At 39.7% G+C, this 26,221-nt stretch overlaps 1 protein-coding gene across 2 annotated transcripts in view; it reads left to right on the top strand.

The window, feature by feature from the left end:
* Window positions 1-4,404: 4,404 nt before the first annotated feature.
* Window positions 4,405-26,221, top strand: part of DCP2 (decapping mRNA 2) — a 46,531-nt gene continuing 24,714 nt past the window's right edge. The window contains exons 1-4 of one of the 2 annotated variants that reach the window (XM_059062181.2): window positions 4,405-4,674; window positions 15,997-16,148; window positions 22,447-22,574; window positions 22,990-23,088. In XM_059062181.2, the coding sequence (XP_058918164.1) occupies window positions 4,622-4,674; window positions 15,997-16,148; window positions 22,447-22,574; window positions 22,990-23,088 (432 nt within the window). In that variant the 5' untranslated portion in view covers window positions 4,405-4,621. The remainder of the gene's footprint in view (window positions 4,675-15,996; window positions 16,149-22,446; window positions 22,575-22,989; window positions 23,089-26,221) is intronic. The other variant, XM_067031437.1, reaches the window with a different exon arrangement.

The raw sequence follows: 26,221 nt of genomic DNA, 5'->3' as shown, positions 1-26,221 counted from the left end.
ACGGCTCTAGTTCTCTCCTCTCTTTGTTGAATGTCATCAGATTGGGATATGATGTCTGGAACTACCAGGGCCATCTCACTAGTGTCCTGAGGTTAAAGCTAACATGTAGAGTAGGGCAAAGCTGGGAGACCTGTAGAAAATGGAGCCAGAGCTGTCAGGAGCTCAGCTGACTTGGGAGAGGCCAGTAAGCATGTTAAGTATTTTTTTAGAATTCTACAACAACTCATTTTGTTGTGAGGATTATTGTATTTGAAAATAATTTTATACTCTAATATGCTGTACAGATATGAATAATTATTATTGTGTCGTTCTCCTTGAAGCAGAATTCCTGATGATGAGTTCAAAAGACCTGAATTCTAGCTCTGGCTCCATTGCATACAGTGGTTTAATCATTTAGTCTTTATAAGTCACTTAATCTTTATAAGCTTCATTAATCTCTATCTGCCCATCCCATGTGGTTATAAACACTAAATGAGATGGCATAGTTTAAAACTATAAAGGTTTTGATCAACCCAATTATTTAAAAATCATATCTATCATATTATAAGTTAAGAACGCTAGCATCTTCCTTTCCCTCAACTCCAAACTCCAATTTATTTTCCTCTCTCAATCCACAGGCTGCTGGGGCCTGTGGACAGTTGGGTTTGAATGAGGCCTTGGGTTCTCTAGAAGTCACAGCTCAGAGGGCTGCTATAAGGGCTGCTCCACTGTGCACTAGCCCAGCTCCTAGAAATGTGTGTGAGAGGAAGCAGGGGTGAGATGGGAAATGGGCAGGAAAGTACCTTGGAAGATGCTTGCCCTCAGACATCACTGGAATTCTTTGTGGAGGAGATTGACTTGGCACTGTGAGAGAGTTTGGGGACTTCAGGGCCCTTAAAAGCCAAAGAGGTAGTTGTGTAGCTGTCCCTGAGCTGGGAGACTATAAAGAAATAAGGGAGCAGGAAAACTTCCTCTAGGTTCTTCAGTGGGGCTGGTAGCCTGATTGTTTTTATGCCATTGGACCCTTGGGGGTAAACACCACTTTCTCTTCCACCATTGTTTCACTACCACCATTTAGAGTACTCTAAAAACCAGACTTGAGCTATAAGTGGACAAGTAAGAAAAATAACCACCAAGGTGTCCCTCAGACACAGAAAAGAAGTTTAGTTAGTGTTACTGAACTCAGGTTTGTCTGCTCGCTGCTCGAAAGCCAGTATTTGAGAGACAGGTGTTGGTAGGAAAGGAAAAACACTTTATTTAGGAGGCTGGCAACCTGGGGAGAAGGTTTGGACTCGTGTCCAAAAGCCAATTCCCAACTGCTGATCAGGAGGCAAGGGTTTTTAAAGGGAGTTTCAGGGGTGTATAAGCGGAGAGAGGGGTCTAAGTGCAGAAGAGCACAGTCAGCTCCAACAATCATATTGAAATTGGTCGTGCAGTGGTCTGATCAGTGTCATCCTGATTGTTTTAAGTACAGTTAATCTTCAGTTCCGGGGTTGGTTTGTTCCCATTTCTTTGAGGTCAGTTCTCAGACTTGTGTAAGCTAGAGCAGCTTATGTCATTGCTACAGTCTGGTCATCACAAAGTTAACTTTTTCCACCTGATGAGGGTTTTCAGTATCTACAAAACAGCTCAAAGGATATAGCTCAGAATATTATCCGTAGCCCTTGAGTAGGAACTAAAGGTCCTTGACTTTGTTTAATGGCTAAATTATTATAATTTTGTCTTGTTCTTTTCCTTTGCTTTCACATTTTCTCACTACTCTGATTAAATTTATTATTTGGCTAAAGTTTTTCTACAGACAAGAGGCAAGTAGAGGACATGGTGTTGGGGGGGTGGGGTCTGTCCCAGGAAGGATTCATGGGGTCCTGCTTGTTACAGTAGGATAGATAGAATGCACACCAAGCAAGAAAGAGCTACTGAAGGGGCTTACCATCATCCACCAATCCATTACACTAAGCTGCCTGGACGTCTGCATGGTCAGGCCATTCAAGATGGCTGTTCTCTTGCTTTCTGTACACCCCTGCTTGACCAGCCCCTGATTCACTCACATGACTGTCCAATCCTCTTAACTATAGGCTTTAATTAGTCACTGGTAACTGATAAGTCCACCTGATGTGAATTCCGCCTATAGATGGTAGCCTCCTTCTCCCTGCCATGTCCTGCCTGCCATCTGCTGCACATGGTAGGGGCACCCCAGGACCCTTTGTGTAATATCCTCTTGTCCAATATAACATTGATGTTTCTGTTGCTGTCTCAGGGCTCTGTCTTTGGTCTCGAGGCTGGGCAGCTACAAGGCTTGCAGGCTTGCCCTGGTGCAGCACAACAACATCCAACTGCCAGCATCCGGTCATCACATAATTATCTTTTCCACCTGATGAGGGCTTTGCCTGAGGGCTTTTTCTGGTCAGCAGAGCCTGCCTTGCTGCCCATGTGGCAGGCTGGGATGCTGCCATCAAGGGCAGCCCTCAACCAATAGCTGATGGAAATTAGTATATAAATACTCCATCTTTCTCACCCCTTGAGTAGGATAACTCTGAGGTGTGTTTCATACTGGCCTTCAAAGTTCTCCAGCTCCAGTTAACCCTCAGTGCTAACTTTGTTGATAATAATCCTTTCATTGGCTTTCTCTTTCTTTCTTTCCTTGACTCCCTTCCCTGCTCTGCCACCAGTCTCTCCCAGAATCACATCTCAAATCAACTACTCACACTCAAATCCTTGTCGCAGGGCCTGTTTCTTAGGAAACCCAAACTAGACTTGTACTGTGGCAGGGAGGACTGAATAGAACAACCAGAATACTCCAGCCTGTGCTTCCCTACTTGGCTCCTAGAATATTTCCAGTTTTGCCTGAAAGGATTTTCTCTACAGGGAATTTGACCAGCTGGAAAGAATGACCTACAGATACAGATGCCATGTGTTCCCAACCAGCAGCCCAGCCAGACCATGCTACAGTGAGGCTCTCAGGAAACAAGTCCCACCCACATGCTGGGAGCTTCCAATCAGTTTTTATAGCACTTGACTCCAGTTTTTTAGTTCCATACTCTTAAGTATGAGTGAATAGTTGAGGACCACCAGAAAACTTCCAATATGACAGGTGGAGGCCAAATTAATAGGAAAAAGCAACTGAGAGGAATAAAAGACTATTCAGGAAGAAGAAAACTTTTGAAATGTATTAACATCCTCATAGAAATATAGGATCTATGAAGCAAGGCTATGACATCATGACGAAGAGCCATTTGAAGAATGAAAGAAAATTCTAGAAAAGTAAAAACTATAGATGGCTGGAAAATTAACCTCAGGAATCTTCCGATAAAAAGCAAAAAGAACAAAGATGGAAAATAGGAGAGTAAAATAGATGGTAACATGGCTCCTATACCAAGTTTGGGCTTGAACACACATCAGAAGCTGATGTAGGTGGGCTGTCAGAAGCTGAAAAGATAGTAACCTGTTCATATCTGGACAAAACCAAACCAAACCTGGGCAGGTGTACAGTCTAAGGATGGAGGTGGAGGAGGTACTGGTTAGGCAGCTCTTAGACTAGTGAGAAGAAATAATGCAAACCTGATGTAAAGGCAGTGGGCATTTTAACAGAAATTAAAAGATGGGAGATTAAATGGCAGAACGGACTAAACTCACGACTGAGCAGGTGTGTGTGGGCCTGTGGGTCTGATACAAAAGGAGCAAGTTGAGAAATGGATACATCCAGAGTGTCTCCAAGGATCCCAAATGGATTGGACTCCAATAAGCAAGATGTGGAATGAATGAGGACTAGCCAGTTGGAGTGGTGTGAGCGTGCAGGAGGTGAAATGCAGATTCTAGAGTTCAGGTTCAATCAGTTCATATTTTCTGAGATCTTACAGGGTGTCAAATACTGGGGTAAAGTCCCTTGTCTTCACAGTCAGGGATAGGTGCCCGCAGAGTGAACGAGGTGAGCCACCACAAAAATGACAACTCTCTTGGGGGTTTGTAGCGAAAGGAGACACAGCCCTTGGCCTGGAATTGCTGGGGGCGGCGGTGAGTGTGTGAGCGGGATATCTGGTGACAGAAACCACGCATGCACATTCGTGCTGAAAGCGCCCACGGGCTCTGCAGTGCAGAGATCGGAGCGCCTGCTCGGTCACGGAGCGGCGGTGCAGACCACGCCGAAGTCCTGGATATTGGTCTTGGGACCTAGTGGAAAGACCTGAGCCCTCCAGACTTTCTAATAGTGCGAAGGAGGCACGGTGCGCATGCGTCTATCCACCTCAAGGCCCAGTCCAAGGCGGCGGGAAGTTGGTTTTCTGAGTAGCAACTGAGCAGCTTGAAGACGGATTGGAGCCGACGGACCAATAAACAAACGTCTCATTGGCTCAGCTTGCTCAGGCTGCCGGTTCTCCAGCTTCCCATTGGCCTTTTCAAGCAGAGCAGGGGTGTGGCTCCCGGGGCTCCGCCCCCACTCCGCGGCCCAGCCTCGGGGTCCCAGGCTGAGGCAGCCGGGCGGAAGTGAGCAGGTCCCGCCCCTTCCCCCTCTCGTTTTCGTTGGAGCCGCCGCCGCCGCCGCCGTCGTCACCGCAGCGGTCGCCGCTGCCGCCTGCTCTCCGTGCCGTACTCTCGGTCCCCGGCCGCGCGGAGCCGGGATGCACTGCTCCTGCTGTGGGTCCTCATCATGGAGACTAAACGGGTGGAGATTCCCTGCAGCGTCCTGGACGATCTCTGCAGGTACTGGGGCGCCCCGCGCTGCTCCGGCCCCCTGTCGTCCCCTGCTCTTTTTCTCTAAGTTTCGGCGACCCCGGACGCCTCCGCGTCTCCTCCCCCGGCTCACATCCTTGTCCGGGCTTTCGGGTCCCGCCGCTGCTCCCTTTCCCCCTCGACCCTTATCTCGGACGACACCACCCGTCTTTTTCCGCCGCAGCCTCCCTGTTTCTCACGCCCCCCTCCATTCCTCCTCGCACAGCGCTGGAATTTCTTCATTTTCTTAGTTTCCCAACTACTTTGGTTTCCCCGCAAGCGAAGCCGCTTCGCCAAAGCCTGGATCTTTGGCATTTTGGGGGCAGCCCCTCCCCCTCCCATTGCTTTTTCTGGCTCTGTGGCTTTCACAGACCGTTTTACCCCCTCCTCCCTCCATCTCATTTCCCCAATTCTGTTGAAAGACCCCAAGGTTTTTAAGTCTTGGAATCCCAGATTCTCGGACCTACGCAGGGAGCAATTTTCAAATTTACCTTTCCCCCGGAGTATTCTTATGGGTCCGTGGCGTTCTCTGTAAATTGCTGTAAACAATTATTCTTTTGTTCATCCCCAAACTTATCATTGGAAGTGGGAAAAAAAGTCTGGAGTTGCTTCCACCCCCCGCCCCCGCTCCCAATCTCTTAATTATCCTTCTTAAAGGAAATTCTCAACCGCTGGGTTTTAACTCATGGAGTACTTTCACAAGAGAAATTTCCTGCGTTCTTCTCTCTTGTTGGCTATGATTTCAGATAGTCAAGCAAGTGTAAAATGGCCTTAAAATTTTACTTCAGGAAAAGTAACTCATTTTGGTGCAGTAATACCCTGAGTTGTCGTCGGTGTAAGTGGGTTGTGAAGTAATTTTAATTACAAATGAGTGAAAGCTCTGATTAAAACAAACATTTCACGTATTTATGTATAAAAGTCTGACTTTTAGTAGTTGTGTCGCATTCACGCCTCTTTTAATGGGAAAGGAAGAACTAATACTTGTGGAGTTATTACTGAGTGCCAGGCAGGCACTGGCTGCTCTCTTCACATGTATCATTTAATCCTCGAAACCACCCTATTTGGTAGGTGCAGTTTTTTCCATTTTCATCTGAGAGACTCAAGTTGTAATTTACACAAGGTCACATTCATCTTAATTTAGAAAATCAAGATTTAAGACTTAGGCATTTTTAATGTCTGCTTTTTTTTTCCTACGCAGGTGGATGAAATAGTCAAGTCTAACGTTATATCCTCACAAAAGAAAAGTACATGTAGATAAGTAAATAGACTAATTCTGCAACCACTGAGAATGAACGTCACTGTACTTCTTTAGTGATGGTATAATTATAACTTTTGGAATACGATAGACTCGAATGAACCACTTAAAAGGCACTCATTTTCTGTGATCAATTTTCTTAAGAAAAAAAGAGGTTTGATGCCTGTCTTAGGTAAATGACTGGAAGAACATATACCAGATGTGGGATTATGATTTTTATTTTCTTATTCATGTTTCCAAGATTTTTTACAGGATGTACATTTTGTAGTTAGAACAATTAAATATGAGTAGTATTTGGAAAGGTGAGCAGTAGTTTATGTATGAATTAATAGGGATACAGGTGATTTAGAAAAGATGGGTAATCCTATACTTTTTACAGGCATCTAAACTAATTGTCCCATTAGTATTGGGTTTATTTTGTATATTATGGAGGATTACATCATTTAAAGAAGTCATATCACCATTATGAAGTCGGTTGATTTTATGTGTGTAATCTTAAAAATAATGGTGTTGTGTTTTGTAGACTTCATGTTAAACATCTGTTGTGTTAAATAAAGATTCTCTCTTGTTTTTCTAGTTAGTGTATTTAAACTATTTTATACAAATTTTTTGGAATAGAGAAAAATTTTTTTTTCCTTTAAGAAAATTTTTTGTAATTACTGTGTTTTGGCTCTGTAAGAATGATGTGTTTTAAAATTAGGGCTAGCTACTTGTTAAACTAATAGTGCAAGTTACCAAACCAAACTTGGGTCTACTCCCCTGAGGTGCAGCAAAGCCTATGATACTGGTTGTGGTTGAAGGGAAGTACTGCATTTATTGCTGGGCCATGCAAGGAAGAATGGACAGTTCATGCGCAAAAGACAAACTACCCAATGGCTTTCAGGGAAGGGTTTTTAAAGGCAAGATGAGGGAAAGGGTCCAGGGTGAGTAATCAGCTCGTGGACATCCTTCTGATAGGTTGGTGGTGAGGTAACGGGGTGGCATTTTAGGAATCTCAAATTATCAACCTGGTTTCAAGGGTTTGAGGTCTGCTTGCTGGTGGTTAGCATGTAGTTGACTTGTTCCACCTGGTGGGGGTTTTAGTTTCTGCAAAACAACTTTGGGATATGGCTCAGGATATTATCTATAGGCCTTGAGGAGGAACTAAAGGTCCTTGACTTTGTTTTATGGCTAAGCCATTATTATTTTGTCATGCTAGACTGCTTTCCTTTGTTTCTGCATTTTCTTGCTTCTCTGAACCAAATTAAGTCTAGGAGGCTAAAATTTTTCTGTGAATAAGAGGTAACTGATAGGGGGTGGGGAGGTCTTTTCCCAGGAAGGCCCCTGCTCCGTTTTAAAACCAAATAACCATTTCTTAAAGCTTGAGGTTTTAAAAGTGATACCATTTTTCAAGTTAATATTTATAATATCTTTGTTGATTAATTTAAAGATTTTTAAAAATTTTGTGTATGTTTGTATGTATGGCTGCGTTGGGTCTTTATTGCTGCTCCCAGGCTTTCTCTAGTTGCAGTGAGTGGGGGCTACTGTCTTCATTGCAGTACGCAGGCTTCTCTTGTTGCGGAGCATGGGCTTCAGTAGTTGTGGCTCATGGGCTCAGTAGTTGTGGCTCGCGGGCTCTAGAGCATAGAGTCAGTAGTTGTGGTGCGCGGGCTTAGTTGCTCCGTGGCATGTGTGATCTTCCTGGACCAGGGCTTGAACCCATGTCCCCTGTATTGGCAGACAGGTTCTTAACCACTGCAACACCGGGGAAGTCCTATACTTCTTTTTTAAGTACCTGCTGATTTATAAGTTTGGTCTTGACTTTTGTTTTTACTCCCTTTGTATTTTCTCCAGTTTTAATTCTTATGATCAGTACCTGTAAGGGTTTTTTTGCTCTGTGTTATTTTGATTTTTGATAAATTACACAGTCCTGCTAATCTTGTCTATGTCAGTTATTGACCATATATTAATATGTTTGTAAAATTTGAGAGTGATTTTTATGTGAAACATTAGAGCAAGAGACTTAAATTTTCAAGATATGACTTTATAACCATTAGACAACTTATAACCTAAGACATGAAATGTTATTTTTCAGGTGGTTGAATATGGGACATTTCATTTACAGGAATACTGTGCAGCCATTAGAAATTCCTCAGGCAGTTAGCAAACAGTAAACTGAAGGAAAATGTTTGTGTCTTGAAAACGTACACAATATACTACTGAGGGTAATAACTAGTCATTTTATGCCCTTTGTTAAAACAGATTTTAAATGTTTTGTATATGTTTGTGTGCATGCACAGGAGAAGTCTGAAAGTAATATATACACCAAACTGATAAAACTGGTGACTTCTGGGGCAAATGGAATTGGAGGAGAGGAAGGGAAGACTCTGGTCTAAAATGCTTTAGTGAACCAAAATTACTTTATAATAAAACATGTACGTGTATGTAAAAAAGTAAATCAGCACCATTTTATGGTGATATTTGCCTTTGGTGCGCCATGATTTTTGACATTAAAAGTAAAATACATAGTTTTTCAGTACTATTTAAATAATCTTATTAAAGATTTGGAAAGCATGTTTTTAAAGTAAAAACTGAAAACTGCAGTTCGGTAAGTTATTTCTCTTGAAGAAGTGTTTGGAGTTTTTTATAAGCCCCGTTAGAATTAAATTGTAAAGCCACTCCAGTGTTAAAAGGAGAAAAGTATTTTCTAGCAACTGATGTTGCTGCTATTTTGGTGATCACATAGGTTAATTAAATAATTTGTGTTTTGTGTTTATCTTCAGCTTTTTGCCATCTTAGTGTTTAGTTCACCGGAAACATTTTTGTATTAATTGTAGTCCTTGTGCTCATGCTTTGTCTATCTGTGGGAACATTGGAAAGGTGCCATTTTTGTTAGGGGGAGAAATTTTTCCCATAACAAAATACTGTGGAAAGCATTTTATTTTAGCTATTAAAATATACATATGTATGTATATACAAACACTTTTAAATCTTTAAAACAGATCAAAAACATTCACAGAATGAAAGCATTGAAGTTTAATTTTCCTGTATCAAAATTTCCTATTTCTTACAAAGTTTCTTAAAGAAGTTAGCCTTTCAGTATTAAAAAATGTACTCATCTGTAAGGTTTTTAAAAAAAAATCAAACAATACAGATAAATTTATAAAATGAAAAGCAACAGTCTCTTGCCCTACCCCTTTGATCCCAGTTCTGCTCTCCAGACTTCTTCCTGTCTTGTGTTCAGTTCTTCTGGTGGATATTTCAATATTTTAAAGCATACTTGCACCAGTTGCTATCAACTCTAATGATTGAGGATTTAGTGTATCTTGGTAGATTATTAAGTGAGGGTGCAGTTTATACTTACTGTTGCCCTTGTCCTACTTCCAATACAGTTATATCACTATTTTTTGAAAATTAATTAATTTATTTTTGCTGTGTTGGGTCTTCGTTTCTGTGCGAGGGCTTTCTCTAGTTGTGGCAAGCGGGGGCCACTCTTCATCGCACTGCGCGGGCCTCTCACTATCGCGGCCTCTCGTTGCGGAGCACAAGCTCCAGATGCACAGGCTCAGTAGTTGTGGCTCATGGGCCTAGATGCTTCGCGGCATGTGGGATCCTCGCAGACAAGGGCGCGAACCCATGTGCCCTGCATTAGCAGGCAGATTCTCAAGCACTGTGCCACCAGGGAAGCCCCACTGTTTAAAATCGTTCCATTGGTTACCTTGGTGACTTTAATATGCTTAAAGTTATGTTTCTGTTTTTCGGACTTCAGTGTCTCTTGAGTCTGTATTTGATAAGGTGAGGCACTTAGTGCCCCATCATTTCTTCTTTTCTTACCCATTCCCTCAGTTTCTATCCAGGTGAACTTAAAATAGAAATTAAGATTGATAGTATTTACATTACATTTTGTAACCTTATGAAATCTTATACATTTTGCTACTGGTTGATTGCAAAAGCTGAATAATAATAATGGCATTTGTTATACAATATTACTATGTAAATATTTTTCACAGTAGAGGCAAGTCTACAATGGTTAGGATTTTGTTTCTTTTCCATCTGGCCATAGTCAAGATCCTTTTGTAAGAATCTTGAAAGAGAATGAATGTCCTAATGAATTCTCTTCTCTTACATTCTACAAATTGCTCAAAATAATACAGTTTAATTTTTTCTTTCGGAGAAGGAAGCATATGCTTTGTTCATTATTCCCTGATTCCTTCTAGCTATTCTTGAAATAATTTTTTCTCCTTTTGTTCTAATTTTGGCTTTTTGCTTCATGTTTGGACTTTGATTCTCTTGTACATTTACCCTTCTCCCCCAACATGCCCAAAGTTTCTTGCTGCCATCCACCATCACCCCCTCATCTGCTCCTTTATTTATTTTTTTAAAGATTCTTCTTTATTTTTTTAAGTTTTTTATTTATTTTTAAATTTTTGGCTGTGTTTGGTCTTTGTTGCTGTGTGCGTGCTTTCTCTAGTTGCAGCAAGCAGGGGCTACTGTTCGTTGCTGTGTGCAGTCTTCTCATTGCGGTGGGTTCTCTTGTTGCAGAGCATGGGCTCTAGGTGCGCGGGCTCAGTAGTTGTGGCTCACGGGCTCTAGAATGCAGGCTCAGTAGTTGTGGCATACAGGCTTAGTTGCTCTGTGGCACGTGGGATCTTCCCTGGACCAGGGCTGGAACCCGTGTCCCCTGCATTGGCAGGTGGATTCTTAACCACTGCACCACCAGGGAAGTCCCTGCTCCTTTGCTTTATCCTTGGTCTTACCCTGAATCATACTAGTATCTACTGTTCTACAGAATTATTTTTTCCTGGATAATGCCGTCTTGGAGATCTCTACTCTCTTAGTCTAATCTGGACTGGCTGCTTCTTAGTCTTGCCAAACAACTGGCACACTAGAATTCCCTTTCCCAGCTCTGCCAGGTTGTATCTCTTCTTTCTTGAATCCTGTTTTATGCTTTCTTGGTTTTCATTCTTGTTTTGCTGTTGTACATTCTGAAGTAATTTCCTTTGAGGGGGTCATTAGAGAGTAAACTTTCTGAGTCCGTATATGACTGAAATGTCTCTTTTTCTTCTCACAGTTATGTTTCCAGGTGGTCCAGGGTCCACACGTTCTGTATCAAGGTTCCAGGAGATATCCTCAACACTGTCTTTTCTTCACAACCAGTTTTTTAATGTGTTTAATTTTTTTCTTTGTCACGAATTAGATTTTCCTTAGACATTGGATGATTTTTGGTTGCTGTTTCATATTTAGGATGAGGCTGTAGAGGGACTCACTTGTTGATAGGCTTCTTTATGAGAGTAGATAGGGAGCTGACTTTTATGCTGTGAGACCCTTGAATACCAGTGTGTAGGAGTTTCGCTTTGGGGTGCCAACACTGAAACCTATCTGCTAAAGTTAGAAAAGGGCCTTGGGTGTTGTTCCTCCTTCCCCCACCTTTTGTAGGAGAAACTCCTTACTGTCAGAGGAATGAAAGAAGAGAGGATGTTCTCCTATTACATAAATAGACCTCTCTGTTACCCTTTTTTAAAAAGTTTTATTTCTTATTCTCATGTTCCAGCTTACCTTTCTTCATTTGGGACTTTTCTGGATTGGCATGGGAATGGGATTGGATTTCTCTGCCTTAGGCATTTTCTTACCCCATTTTAGATTGTGGTTAGTATCCTCTAGAAATTTGTTGAAAAGCAAATTTAAAAAAAATTTTATTTAATTAATTAATTTTTGGCTGTGTTGGGTGTTAGTTGCTGCACACGGGCTTTCTCTAGTTGTGGCCAGTGGGGGCTGCCCTTCATTGCGGTGCGCGGGCTTCTCACTGCAGTGGCTTCTCTTGTGGAGCACAGGCTCTAGGCACGCGGGCTTTAATAGTTGTGGCACTTGGGCTCAGTAGTTGTGGCTCGCGGGCTCTAGAGCACAGGCTCAGTAGCTGTGGCACAGGAGCTTAGTTGCTCCGCGGCATGTGAAATCTTCCTGGACCAGGGCTTGAACCCATGTCCCCTGCATTGGCAGGTGAATTCTTAACCACTGCACCACCAGGGAAGTCTGAAATGCAAATTTCTAGTTAAAGATAGTAGATTGAACACAAACATCTACTCCACAAAAAGAGTAAAGTTTAACAATTTTAAATGCATAACCCACAAGAAAAGGAAGATTGGGTAAAGAGATGAGCAAGAAAACTTGGAAACCATACAGCAGAAGGGAAAGTGGCATATGACTTAGCAGACCTGGTAGAGTGAAAGATTACTGTAGTAGTCAGTCTAGTTCAGAATTAGAGAATATTGAAAAGTGGCAGAAGTGAGTTTATGCATCCTGTATACATATTGAAAACCATCCTTCTTCCCCTGCTCAGCTCCCAGAATGTGGCAGCCTCGGCTTTATCCTCCAGATAGGAGATTGGAAGGTTCTTGTCTAGATGATCTGACTAGCCCACGAGGAAACACCTAAAGATACACCGCAACCATGTCTTAATATTAATCTCCTCTGCATCCTTTTTCCAGAAGGCATGGGAGGATGTACTTCGTGAAAATAGGAAGTACATTAATTAGGAGGAAGACAGGATATAAGAAACATGAGATCTAAATACAGGATGGGTCTTTCCTGGTGGCGCAGTGGTTAAGAATCTGCCTGCCAATGCAGGGGACACAGGTTCGAGCCCTGGTCCGGGGAAGATCTCACATGCCGCGGAGCAGCTAAGCCCGTGCGCCACAACTACTGAGCCTGTGCTCTAGAGCCCACGAGCCATAACTACTGAGTCAGCATGCCACAACTACTGAAGCCCACGCACCTAGAGCCTGTGCTCTGCACGCAAGAGAAGCCACGCGCCTAGAGCATGTGCTCTGCACGCAAGAGAAGCCACTGCAATGAGAAGACAGCGCACTGCAACGAAGAGTAGCCCCTGCTCACCACAACTAGAGAAAGCCCGCGTGCAGCAGCAAAGACCCAGTGTAGCCAAAAATAAATAAATAAAATAAATTTATTTTAAAAAAACACAGGATAGAGGCGTTGGAAACTATAGGATGCTAGTGAAAGGATAACATAGGATGACAGATGTGTATTATGTGAAGTGACAGCCACTCCAGACTGGGACAGATCAGAAGGCTCAGGGATAGTCTTCGAGATGAAACAGATGTGTCTGAATTAACATCTTGAGAAAAAAATTTAGGAAACTAGTGGAAGATTGAGTTAGTGACAAGTATAGAGAAAACAAAGCAAAGAATAAGACATATATTAATTAGTGGGAGAACAAAGGATTGTGCTTAAAAGGGAAAACAATCGTAGCTTGTCACATGTCTTAGTTGTGAATTGCGTTTGCAGAGTCATAGTAATGTAAAGACTGAATTTTTGATCTAACCCGGTAGTTATTAACTGGGAGTGATTTTGCTCCCCTCAGGGAACTTTGGCAGTGGCTGGAGATCTTTTTGGTTGTCACCACTTACCGGAATGCTATTTACATCTAATAAGCAGAGGCTACGGATGCTGGTAAACACCTACAGTGCACACAAGACAGCTCCTCTCAACATACAGTTATCAGTTCCAGGTGTCAATAGTGCTGAAGTTAACAAACTAACCAAACTAATATATCATTTTGTTGGGAAGATGGAGAGATGAGAATGGTGTATAGAATGAGAGTGGGAGGAGTGGAGTTGTTAATTCTTCAGCTTCCATAATGGAAATCAACAGAAAATGTCCCAAACTGAGAAAATAAGAAATAGCAGACAGGTGGTTTTTTTTTTTGAGACTTGGTGTAAGTTAAATAAAATCAGATAAAAGAAGGCTAGTTCTTGCAGTGCTTTTTGTCTTTGTGTATCGTCTACTGGCTAGTCTGAGACTTGGGGCAGTGGTCTGTCTCATACATCGATCAGCTCACAGAGTGTGTGGTATGCTGTTTGTATTCTAATCCAAGTTTGTGTAGTTTGGGGTTGAGCCTCAGAGTTCATAAACAATTTCATGGGACCATTTTCCTGAGTTGCTCCTTTTCTGCTATCTCCCTGATACTTCTTGGCTCCCCCTTTTGAGGAAATTGAATATTGAAAAATGGCAAAAATGGAAAGGTGCTCTACCACACATTTCATGTGACTCTGCTCATGCCTGGGACTAAGCAGCTGGAGGTTAGAAGTAAAATAAGCAATGGATGTTGGCCCTTATCTTTTGGGACCTCCCAGCTCTTGCTATCTGAGAGGAAGGTTCCCGTCCATCAAAGTTTTAGTCTCTGTGGATCCCTGTTACAGCCACTGTTGCTGCCAAGTCTAACTAGTGTGGCATTGCTTGGGCACTGGGGCATGAGAGAATGGAGAAAAGAGAGGGGGAATTTCCCCCACTGTCTCCGAATGTTAAGAGATTCCTTTAGATGCCTTTCTTGATCCTTGAGGGCTTTTGGAGGTCACTTCTAACCCCCAATCCAGCTAGGGGATATTGGAGGGTGAAAAATGGTAGATTTGAATATTCATCATCTTCTCCAATCTTCCTCCTGCTGTTTACTTTTCACAGTCCTCAAACAGCTGCTCCACGTATTTTGTCCAGGTTTTATACGATTTATGGGAGCGACAGAGTGGAGTGTGCTTACTCCATCTTACCTTTCAAAGATAAATTGTAACTATCAGTATGTCACTGTAAGTATATGCAGACAGTTTGCTAGACTATGGGAATAAAAGTATGCAAAGATATCTCAGTGAAGTAATTTGGAAGAGTTTATGGACAGTAATAGTAAAAATTAGATAATTACTATAAGGGAGGAGTTGAAAGTGTTTATAAATCTGTTCAGAGGAGTCTGATATACCTGTATAGGAGATACAGTATTAAGTCATGAGGGATGAATTACAAGTTTGCTAGATGGGCAAGAGAAGGGAATAGATATAGTATGTGGATGGCAATTTAGGACATTACTAAGAATTAGGTATCACTGGGTATAAAGAACCTTACAGAGTGATAGAGGCTGTGCAGGTGAGCAGGCACTGTATCTTGAATGCCATATGGAAGAGCTCAGATTTTTATATCTTAGATTATGCCATTAGCGTTTCATGTTACATGTCTTGGTTTTAGTGTAGTTGCAGTTTTAAGCTCCTTTCCCCATTGTTTTTCTATATTGCATTGTAGATAATTGTACATACATTTGTCTTAACATTTACTTATTCAATCCCCTATTGGAATGTTACATTATTTTTATAATTTAAAAGCATTTTTTTTGAGGTTTGCTTTGAAACTTGAAAACAACAAAGAACATTTAGCACCACAGCTAGTGAATAGTGTAAGTGATCAAACTGGGTGATGCTATTTTTAATTTTAGAAAATGACTCTAAAAACCAGTGGATTTCTGTCTATCTCTAAAGGCTGCTAGAAAAAAAGATTACAAAAATGCTAAGCGTGGAAGAAGCTTAATGGTGGTTGCCTAATGAGTCCTGTAGATCACATAAACTTTGACTTGTTGCATAAAAAAGGGGTTAATTATATTAATCATATATATATACATATGTGTATATAATATAGTGCACACTTATACTACATATTAAAATAAATGTCCCTTCCTCCCTCTGAATGTACTTGGAAAAGACAATTTAGGTTTTTTTAAAAGTGAGTATATTTGAAAGTTATTTTGAACTCAGGTTCTTCAGATGAACTTTATGGGAAATCTGGTCTATTAATGATTTCTTTAATTTTTTTGGTAATACTTTAAATATGAAGATTAAGCAGCTAACATCTTTTCTATTTGAGTATATGAATATATTTGCATATATTCTTTGAAAATGTTACCAGACATGGGAGGGAATCCTAGGGAAGTGTGTTTTCTTGCTCACCTTTAATTTATTGTTACAGAGCTCTTAAGTTTATCTCTGTACTTGTGAACAGAGGGTAGATGGCCTCTTAAAAAAATTCTATTATGAATGAGATACATGTGATAGCTCTTTTTTTTTTTTTTTTTTTTTTAAAAGACTCATCTTCCCTGTAGTAATTTCCTGCCAGTTTTGGTTCCTTGATCAGTACTGCTCTGGGTCCCTTTTCTATGTTGGTGGGTCAGGAGTGAAGCAATTAAAAAGGTTAATATAAATTGTTATGGTTTGCAAATGTAATTTTTGTATGTTTTTTGTTTTTGACAGCCGATTTATTTTGCATATTCCCAGCGAGGAAAGAGACAATGCTATCCGAGTGTGTTTTCAGATTGAACTTGCCCATTGGTTTTACTTGGATTTCTACATGCAGAACACACCAGGATTACCTCAGTGTGGGATAAGAGACTTTGCTAAAGCTGATATCCTTTTTATTACTATAATGAATGTCTTTCATTCTTATTAATAAGGTATTTTAGCACAAACTTTCTTTTGTATGTCATTGAGATTTATAACCTTTTAGATAAAAACATACTTGATTTCTAAAAATTGTCAAAAATGTAAAACATATATATATGGTTTGTGCCTGACTGTGGTAGGCACAGTTTGATAGTACGGTTGTACCTCGGTATTTATGGGGATGGTTCCAGGACCACCCCCCTTCCCACAGGCTACGAAGATCCATGGATGCTCAAGTTCCTTAGACTGTGTAAAATGGCAAAGTACAGTCAGCCCTCGGTATCTGCGGGTCCTACATCTGGATACTGGGGGCCAACTGTATTCTTATTTTTATGTTGAGGACCCCCTAAAATGTGCAGTGATAATTAGAATTAAATTTGATTTTCTTTTTTTTCATATGTAGCCAGCCTATTTCTAGAACTGATCTGTTTTTTACATTCCTCTTGATATTCCACTTAACTGGATGATCTTTATTCAGATTACTACCTTTCTGGGATAGAAATTCTTAAATAATTATTGAGTACTTGCTGTGTTCAGAGCAGTTTTTGGGTCTGTGGCAAATTCACAGAAGTCCTTGCCTTTAGAGAAGCTTTTGTTCCTCCCTATTTACAAATAAAATAGAAACTTGTCATCATTTATTAATTATAAGATTGACATAAATATTTAAGATTATAAAAGAAGCTATGTCACAAGGCAAAAAAATTGATGAATTGCTAATGCTTCTTATACTAAGTGTTTTTAGAATTTGGCAAAAGGTGGAACGATTTTAAGCAAAGCTATATTTTTAAGGGAATATAGAATTTTCTAAACAAGCTGGAGTGGGGAATATGTTGCAGGTAAAGAAAAGGGACTGAGCAAAATTGGAGAGTTGGAAAGGGTAAGGGATATTTGGGGAAATAAATTAGTTTGTATTGAGTTTCTTACAGGGATACAAGAGGGGATATGGATGGAAGTTATATAGGGGGGAATTTGTGGGGTTTTAAATCCTGAGCCAAACTGCTTTGATTTTTATTCTCTAGGTCATTGTTTTTAACAATAAATCATGTGCTCAGATGCAATTGTACCCACAAGTTCACTGTACTACACTAGTTGGAGTAGAGATAGGTGACCTAAAATAACCCTCATACTCAGCTCCCTGTGCTTTTTCTTGAGCTGTATGAAATAAGGAACCCCTTAGGGCTCTGTAGAAAATGGATGAAACTCTGTTTATTCTGCATTACTGTTAACCTTTGAAAGTTTTTTTTTTTTTTTTTTTGTGATACGCGGGCCTCTCACTGTTGTGGCCTCTCCCATTGCGGAGCACAGGCTCGGGACGCGCAGGCTCAGCGGCCATGGCTCACGGGCCCAGCCGCTCCGCGGCATGTGGGATCTTCCCAGACCGGGGCACGAACCCGTGTCCCCTGCATCGGCAGGCGGATTCTCAACCACTGCGCCACCAGGGAAGCCCCCTTTGAAAGTTTTTGAGCAAGGCTAAGTCAAGAATATTGCTCAGACCATTTGAAAATGGTATTCAAGAAAACTTATTTGGCAGGACAGGTTGAACCACAAGGACTGTTAAATACTTGAGATATGGAGCAGTAGGTCCTGAACCATAGTAGAGGGACCAGAAAGAAAAGACAGAAGAGACAGATTTCAGTGGCAGAAATGCTCAAGCTGTTTGACAGATTGAATATGGAGAAGTAAATGAAAAAATCGAAGAGGAATAGAAGTACCATTGAGCACTGTCTTTGTTAAAGTCTTGGTAGCAGGTTTTATGAAGAAATCATAGAAGACTTTGCTTTTAAGGAGCTATAAACATGATTAAAACAGGAAAGTTGTCTTCTGCGGTTTTGGTCTGTTTTGCATAGACTTAGGGTTCTACCAGAGCAACTATACATACTTTGGGGTTCTGGGTAAGATTTTGTGTGTGTGTGCACATGAGTTTTAAAAACTTTCCTTGTTATTAAAAAAAAAAAGCCTCTGTTTTAGTTAAGTTTCTTTTAATTCATTTATATGGAGGAAAAAACTTTTATTGCTAGTGTGGGAGACTTCATTCAATAATTGAGTGCTTCCTCTGTGCCAGGCATTGTTCAGTGAACAAGGTAGATTTGGTTGCTGTCTTCAAGAAGATTACAGACAGGAAAGAACATGATTACATTGCAGTCTGTTAGGTTTTGATAAGGTAGCATAGGGTTCAGTAGGAATAGCGAAGAGACTAATCCAACCCAGATTTGGAATTAGATAAAAGTTTTCTTTGGAGGAAGGGTCTTGTAGGCCATGTTTGTTTGGACTTTATCCATAAGAGTAATAAAAGAATATAGGAGATTTAAAAAACAACAACTTTTGGGAAAAAATTTTAACTTACAGAGAAGTTGAAAGTATATTGCAATCAACTGCCATTATACCCTTTTTATGTATTCACCCATTGTTAGCTTTTTGCCATATTTGCTTTATTTCTCTAGGGGTGTTTTGAAAGAAGCTCTGAAATAGTGTAGGTAGTGAATTGGAGGAACATGAGATTGGAAACCTAGTTAAGATGCTATTTCATTAATTTATGAGCGAGAAATGGAAACCTGTGATAGAAGTGAATAGAAGAGATTAAATTTCAGTGGTATTTAGGAGTAAAATTCGTCTTAACTTGGATGTTTGAGGAAAGGTGGAAGAAGGAATCTAGGATGGTATCCAGGTTTCTGATTTGAACAGTTGAGTGGATGGGTGTGCCATTCTATTTGTAGAAAAGTAATGGAGGAGAAATTTTGTGGGGGAATGATGGGCTCAGTTATGGACATGTTGGTTTGTGGTACCTGTGGGATATTGAAGTGGTGAGACTATGTAGAATAAAAGTTAATAGTATGAGCTGTGGAGCCAGATTACTTGGGTTGCCATCCCACCTTTGCCATTTACCAGCTGTGCAACCTTGGGCAAATAGTGAGGCTTTTCTGTGCCTCTGTTTTCTCTTTTGTTAATTTTGCATGGTCTTGTGATTTTTCTTCAGTAAGCACTCAGCAGTGTGGGTATAGAATGGCTGTCCTGGACTTGCTCCTGGGTTGGGGTTTTACTAGGGAGCTGTATTCAGAATAGTGGGGCAAAGAAATTTTAGATATTGCTAAGAAATTGATGAAAGTGATGGACCATATTGTTTAGGGAAGGAAATAAAAGCAGGAGGGTGTTAATATGGAGAAAGGAAGACAGTCAAAAATGATGTAGAATAACAGTATATTGTGAGTAATTAGAAGACTGCTGTAGAAAATTGTGGTCACAATGTTTTATTCTAATCCAAGTACTGGAATAGTTCTATTGATGGCAAGGTCCAGAATGTTCCTGTGGGAATTGGTCCCAGAAGTGGGCATGGATGTAAAGTACAAGGAATACAAGGAACTGAGCCTGGAGAGTGAGATGAGTTGTTCTTGGGGAGATCAATATCGTCTATGATAATGGAAGGATGGAGATTACTATCTAAATGATTGTCTATCGTTAGAGCAGATTTTTCATGTTTTTGCAAAAATGTTAGAATAAAAGGAGTGTATAAAAATCACTGAATTGTTAAAAAAGAAAGAGGATATATGTAATACAAGTAGATATATGTACTTAAAATTTCTTACATTCTTCATGTAATCAATGTGATCTTCTGTCTTTCTCTTAGAACTATTGTGTAGCGCCCAGTAACCCAGATTCAAGATGCAAAATAGTTTGGTTTGGTGGTTAAGAAAATAAGACAGTAGCCAAGTAGTGATTTTAGTAAAAATTAGAAAGATAATTAACATTACTTAGAGCATGTCATAGGGTTTTTAAAAATTAAATACATTGTCTCATTAAATAAAAATGGTATGCAAAAACTTTCCACTCCCTTGTTTGAATTACTTTATGTACTCCTGAATATGGAGGAGGATTGAAGAGTTGTCACTGGGGAAATTGATGTCATTTTGGATTGGGTTCTGTTATTTGCTAATTGTGTGGACTTGAGCAAGTACTTTTCAACATTAATTCCAAATGTATCTTTTTTTTTTTTTTTTTTTGCGGTACGCTGGCCTCTCACTGTTGTGGCCTCTCCCGTTGCGGAGCACAGGCTCCAGACGCACAGGCTCAGCGGCCATGGCTCACGGGCCCAGCCGCTCCACGGCATGTGGGATCTTCCTGGACCGGTGCACGAACCCGAGCCCCCTGCATCGGCAGGCGGATGCTCAACCACTGCACCACCAGGGAAGCCCAATTCCAAGTGTATCTTGAACTGTAGTTGGTTGGTTGATCAACTTACTCATTTTATGGTGATTTGGGGATACGAAAAAAAGTAGGTAAATGAAGAGTGTAGATAATTTCCAAGGTTATGTCAGTTGATTTAATTTATTTTGCTCAACCTTTGTTTTTGTTACTCTTTTTAAAGAAGTTGTTTAATGGATAGAAAAATGAGATAACACTTCATTAGAGAGACGTTGATGCACTTTGAAGTTATGTGGAACGTTGTAGGGAGAAGGAAGAGAAAGAAAAAAACGAGATAAGTGTCTTCCTCTTTGAACTATTGAAAGTTACCTATATTCCTGGGGTATATTCATATGTTGTTTTTACTATGGTTAAATTTTTAAAGGAAAAATATCCATTTATTTTAAATTTATAGCTAGATTCAAAAAAATCTGTGGTGACTTTAAAACACATGAGGGATTTTACTGAACATCTCAAGCCAGACTTATTGAGAAATAACTTCCAGAATTCTAGCAAGCTGTTGTAGAACCATAGGGCTTCATGGAATAGTTAATATTATATCCATAATTTATTCTTTTTCCCCCCTCCCTAAATAAAGGCAAGGAGTGTTTATATTGAGATTAATCTACTGCCTGTCTTTTAATTACAGTGTTGTTATAGATGGTTGACTTTTTTGAGCTCTTTGAGAACCTTAGTTCTTACTACAACTATAAAACCAAAGCAAAATTTTAAACACAAAGATGTAGAACTCATAAAATTAGTTTTCATAAAGTGAATTTAATGTGATGTTTTTGTTTAAACCAAACTACTAGTCACAATGTGAATATAATGCTGACTTTAAGGGTGTTTTGATGTGCCTGTACTACAAGTTTTCCCAGAACCTTTCTTTATGTGTCACGAAACCTTCCTTTCTGTGTTACAATGGAATATCATATGAGCCTAATACACTATTTGCGTATTAAGTTTTTTCTGGTTTTAGTAGCCTACAGCAGTTAAAGTACTAGTACCAATATGGTCTCTAAAATCAAGTAGTGTAGTACTTGATGGATGAGATCATCCAAATTATTGAAAATATGCTCATATTACATGCCTTTATATTAACATAAAAATGAAAAGACAGAATATGTAAGTTTTCATAGAGGACTTGAAGACCCTTGAGAATGTCCTCCATTTGAGAAACGCTGTCATAAATTATAATTTTCCCCACCGTTTTCATAATTAACAGTGCTGTAGTGATGAGGCATTTGGTAGCATGGAGTATTGGAAGCCTGAGCATATACTTTACCAGGTGTAGGTTTTATTTACTTTAAAAACAACTTTACTCAGCCCAATTTTGGGGAGGCATTCCTAGTTTCTTTTGAAACAGGCCGTACTTTCCTTAAAACCCGTATTTACCTTTCTCTATAATCCTTAATAAATCTTCGTCTTAAAAATGTTTTATATTATAGAAGCAATATATATACATGGTAAAGAAATTTGACGGTGTAGAGTGGTATATGTCATCCCTAGTTTTGCTTCCCAGAGTTAGCCACTTCCACTTACTCTTTTCTTTTCTTTTTTTTTTTTGGCCTGAGGCTTGTGGGATCTTAGTTCCCGACCAGGGGTTGAACCTCTGCTCCCTGCACAGGAAGTGTGGAGTCCTAACCATTGGACCACCAGGGAATTCCCACTTTTACTTATTCTGATGGTTCCGACCTCTTACCAGTATATGTGTACTGTGCTCATATTTCTTGCTGTCAGTTTCAGTATCTGTTGACTTAATATGATGAATTCGACCCACTTAACAAAGAGAATTATTCGGAGTGTTCACATGGTCCTGAATTTATTTGTGTTAATAACTTAGGGAGCCAGAGTATTTGAGTATTCACAATTTACTTGATTTGTGTCTAGGCTAAATGCAGAAGTTAGCAATGGCTTGTTCAAGAGAAAACAAATGTGAAAAGACAAAAGCAAGAAGGATAAACTTAAGTGAGGTGAAGATAACGAGTAATTTCATGTAAAATACACAGTTGATTTAAATAGATCTCTTTATAAGTGATTACGCTGTATTAAGGGGGAAAGTAGCTTCCTTAACACAATGTATACTCTTCAGTCATTGTCCATTTTTGCTGCCTCAAGGTGAAGATGTGGAAAAAATTTTGGATGAATGGAAGGAATATAAAATGGGAGTGCCAACATATGGTGCAATTATTCTTGATGAGACACTTGAAAATGTGAGTGAGGGTAATAAAAGATTTTTAGTGAAATGGTGATCAGCTGTTTTCATCCTAATATGTTGTTTTTATAATGTTCTGAACTGAGGTTTTAAAAATATACTTAGATTTTTAGTGATAAAAAGCCAGATTTTATATATTTCATCTGCATTCTGGGTCTTAATAATTTATACTTGTTGCAGCATGGCTTATTGCAAAGGAATCACTTGATTTTTGAAGAAATACTTTAAAATGGACAGAATGCCTTTCTTCACAGGAAAAGTAATAGTATATTTAGCTTCCTGTAAGATAGTTAACCAAGTAAAATTATTGGTGATAACAGTTACCTGAAGTAAGCAGAAAAGCACTTTTGGCTTTTAGAAAGGAACATGGGAAAGGCGGTCAAGTTTTATTTTTACCTCTGATTGTTTTGTAGGTATTACTGGTTCAGGGGTACCTAGCAAAATCAGGCTGGGGATTTCCAAAAGGAAAAGTAAATAAAGAAGAAGCTCCTCATGATTGTGCTGCTAGAGAGGTGAGTTATTGCAGTTTGAAACAGTAACATTTGGTGGTTATGCTTTGAGTGTGTTTTTTTAAGCCATGGAGACTAACTTGTTTGGATCATTTAATCCTGTTTCCAGAACTTGACTGCATGAAGTAACATCTTTTATAATGTAACTGTTGATTCATTTGTCCACATCTATCATTTATTCTTCTCTCATTTGTTTCCAGTTTCTTTCATTGTTCATTTTCTATTCTATTATTTAACTTTTTTTTTTAGATGATATCTTCTCCACCTTTCCTTTTAGAATTGGATTTGTTATTGGTTAAATATTTTGGCTGTTATAACCTTTGTTTTATGTTTATAGTCTTGGCTTCCAGACAAAAGCACAATTTGGGCTCTTCTAAGAAATTTATGTTTGTTGCTGAAAACCCACTCTAGCGTCCTCCCACTGCCTATAGGATGAAGTTTAATTAAGTATTGAAACTCCCTCCCCTACCCCCAACACAAAACTTAGCCATTCCTAAATTTATCTTTCTTTATTCTTAGTCAGAAGAATGAATTCTTTGGTCTCTGAATTAGATTGATTTGTTTCAACGTCTAAGCTTTTGCATATGTGATTTCCCTACCTGGAAAGTCCTCTCTTCTTCCTGCCTATTCACATCTTATCTAGGTATCTTTCTAGACCCAGCTCAAATTACTCTTTTTCCCTAAAGGCCTGCCACCAACTAGCTCTATATACAGGGCCTGAGTTTCTTTATTTGTAAAATAAGGAAGTTCATTCTTGTTTAAATTCTGTTTTTTAAAAAAAAATTTATTTATTTGGTTGTGCCGCGTCTTAGTTGCGGCCGGCGGGCTCCTTAGTTGCGGCTTACCAGCCCCTTAGTTGCGGCACGTGGGCTCCTTGGTTATGGAATGTGAACTCTCAGTTGCGGCATCATGTGGGATCTAGTTCCCTGACCAGGGATAGAACCCAGGCCCCCTGCATGGGGAGCACGGAGTCTTAACCGTTGCGCCACCAGGGAAGTCCCTAAATTCTGTTTATTTTAAAATGTAACCAGTCATCTGTAGCCCACAGTAATGTGAACTTTAATAGCAATTGCTGTCTTTATCATTTGCTTGGCCTTAACTGTATAGTACCTTGTGATATATTGTATACTGTATTCTTATTTATTAGTTCCTAATCATTTATAACATTATACCTTGTCCTTGACATTTGAGAAGTTGAGCTATGAGGAAGTATGATAAAATGGAAAGAGAACTGGCCTAGGAGTTGAAAGGTTTTTGTTCTAGTATAGTTTTAGTATATGTTGTTCAATAGCCTAGAGACTTTTGCGCAAGTCTCTGTAAGACATAAGATTTTTTAAAATTAATTTATTTTTTTGCCTGCGTTGGGTCTTAGTTGCAGCATGCGGGATCTTCATTGAGGCATGTGTGATCTTTTTTTTGTTGTGTGCTGGCTTCTCTCTAGTTATGGTGTGCAGGTTTTCTCTTCTCTAGTTGTGGTGCGCGGGCTCCAGGGCGCGTGGGCTCTCTAGTTGAGGTGCCTGGGCTCAGTGGTTGTGGCACGCGGGCTTAGTTTCCCCGTGGCATGTGGGATCTTAGTTCCTCGAGCAGGGATTGAACCCCTGTAGCCTGCATTGGAAGGCAGATTCTTTACCACTGCACCACCAGGGAAGTCCCAGATACAACTAGAAACAAGATCTTCATAACTAGAAGTGATATCTTTAGAATCTAAGCTGGTGGTGATTGAATTTTGAGATTTTTTTTTTTGAGATGGCAATATGTATTTTGTGACTATTTTATTTGGACCTCTTGCCTTATTTATTTATTTTTTGATTCATTGTTTTCCTGTGGCAGTATTCACTGCCTCATTGAAGTTCGGGTATAATTATTAGTGGGGGATAATAGTTAAAATTCTTATAAACCACTAGTGGTTATTTACTGTAGAAAAATTATTAGTTATTTACTTTGGAGTAAGATTTTTAAAATGATTGAAAATGCTGCATTTTAAATTGCGTATGGAACAACTTATCTAAGCAAGTATTTGCAACAGCGTATAGACAAAGCTTTTGTGTACAAGTAGGTGAAGGTTTATGTCCACCCTTTAAAATCGAAAGCTATTTAGGAAGCAGGTGGGGAATTGCCACAATCTCTAAGAGCTTTTTCTTTCTTTTCTGTAGATGGCAGGAGATGAAACAGAGTACTTGTAAAGTCTTCCCTTTTTATACCTTCAATTTTTGTAGTCATCTTGCTTATAAGGAAGGAAAAAATGGGAACCATAGCATCCTACTTAGAGGAATTGATCTGTAGATCTTAAACATGGAGTGTGAGACTAGTCCTACAGTAGTGAGAGAGTTGTCCAGGTCCAGAAAAGATAATAACGGGAAAAACAGAAATTTAGGCTGAATTGTGTGAAATGAGCTGTCTCTGTAATTGGATCTTCTTGGAGGAATCAAATACCTAACCTTGGAAAAACTGAAGAGTGACCCTAGACCCAAGAGTGCTGGAAACCTCCATCTGATGAGTTTTTTGCACTGTATTATGAAGAGTTAGGATGGTGCAGAAATAGGATATTTAGGGTAAAAGAGTAAGTTAACCTGTGAACTGAGACAGTTTTCACTTTGGTTTATCTTGTTTGTTCTCTGCTCTGGGATACTAAGATAAAAAGTTGTCCTATCTCTGTGGTGCTGATTTCAGTAATGACTGATGATCACTGAAATTTGTAAGAAAGTAAATAAAATTTATTCTTGGGGTGATGGGAAGTGGGAGAATGGAGTGTGGATTGTAGGATCTAAAGAGAATCCTTTGGGAAAGATACAGCCAGTATGGGAAATTGTTATCTCCATTTTACAGGTGGGGGTGACTGAAACAGAGCAGTTTAGTAACATGCTCACGGTCTTACAGTAAGCAGCACAACAGAGATATTTGAGTATTTGGGTTCTGGAGTTCATGTTCTTGACTGCTATATAGGCAGTTAAGGAATATTTGTAAATGGGTGAGAATTTCTAAACACAGATGAAAACAGAAGGAATTTGTGATTTTTAAGTACATCTATCTATTTCCTAATAACATTTACCTTTCTGTTGGATCAATATGAATTTTTCCCTCCTGTTTTAGAGTTTTTGTCTTGCTCTGAGGAAAGCACAGTCCCTTAATTTCAGGG

Source organism: Kogia breviceps, chromosome 4 (assembly GCF_026419965.1).
Source record: "Kogia breviceps isolate mKogBre1 chromosome 4, mKogBre1 haplotype 1, whole genome shotgun sequence".
NCBI classification, from domain to species: domain Eukaryota; kingdom Metazoa; phylum Chordata; class Mammalia; order Artiodactyla; family Physeteridae; genus Kogia; species Kogia breviceps.
The sequence above is the reverse complement of the archived record's forward strand: the minus strand, read 5'-3'. Positions and strand labels throughout refer to the sequence as shown.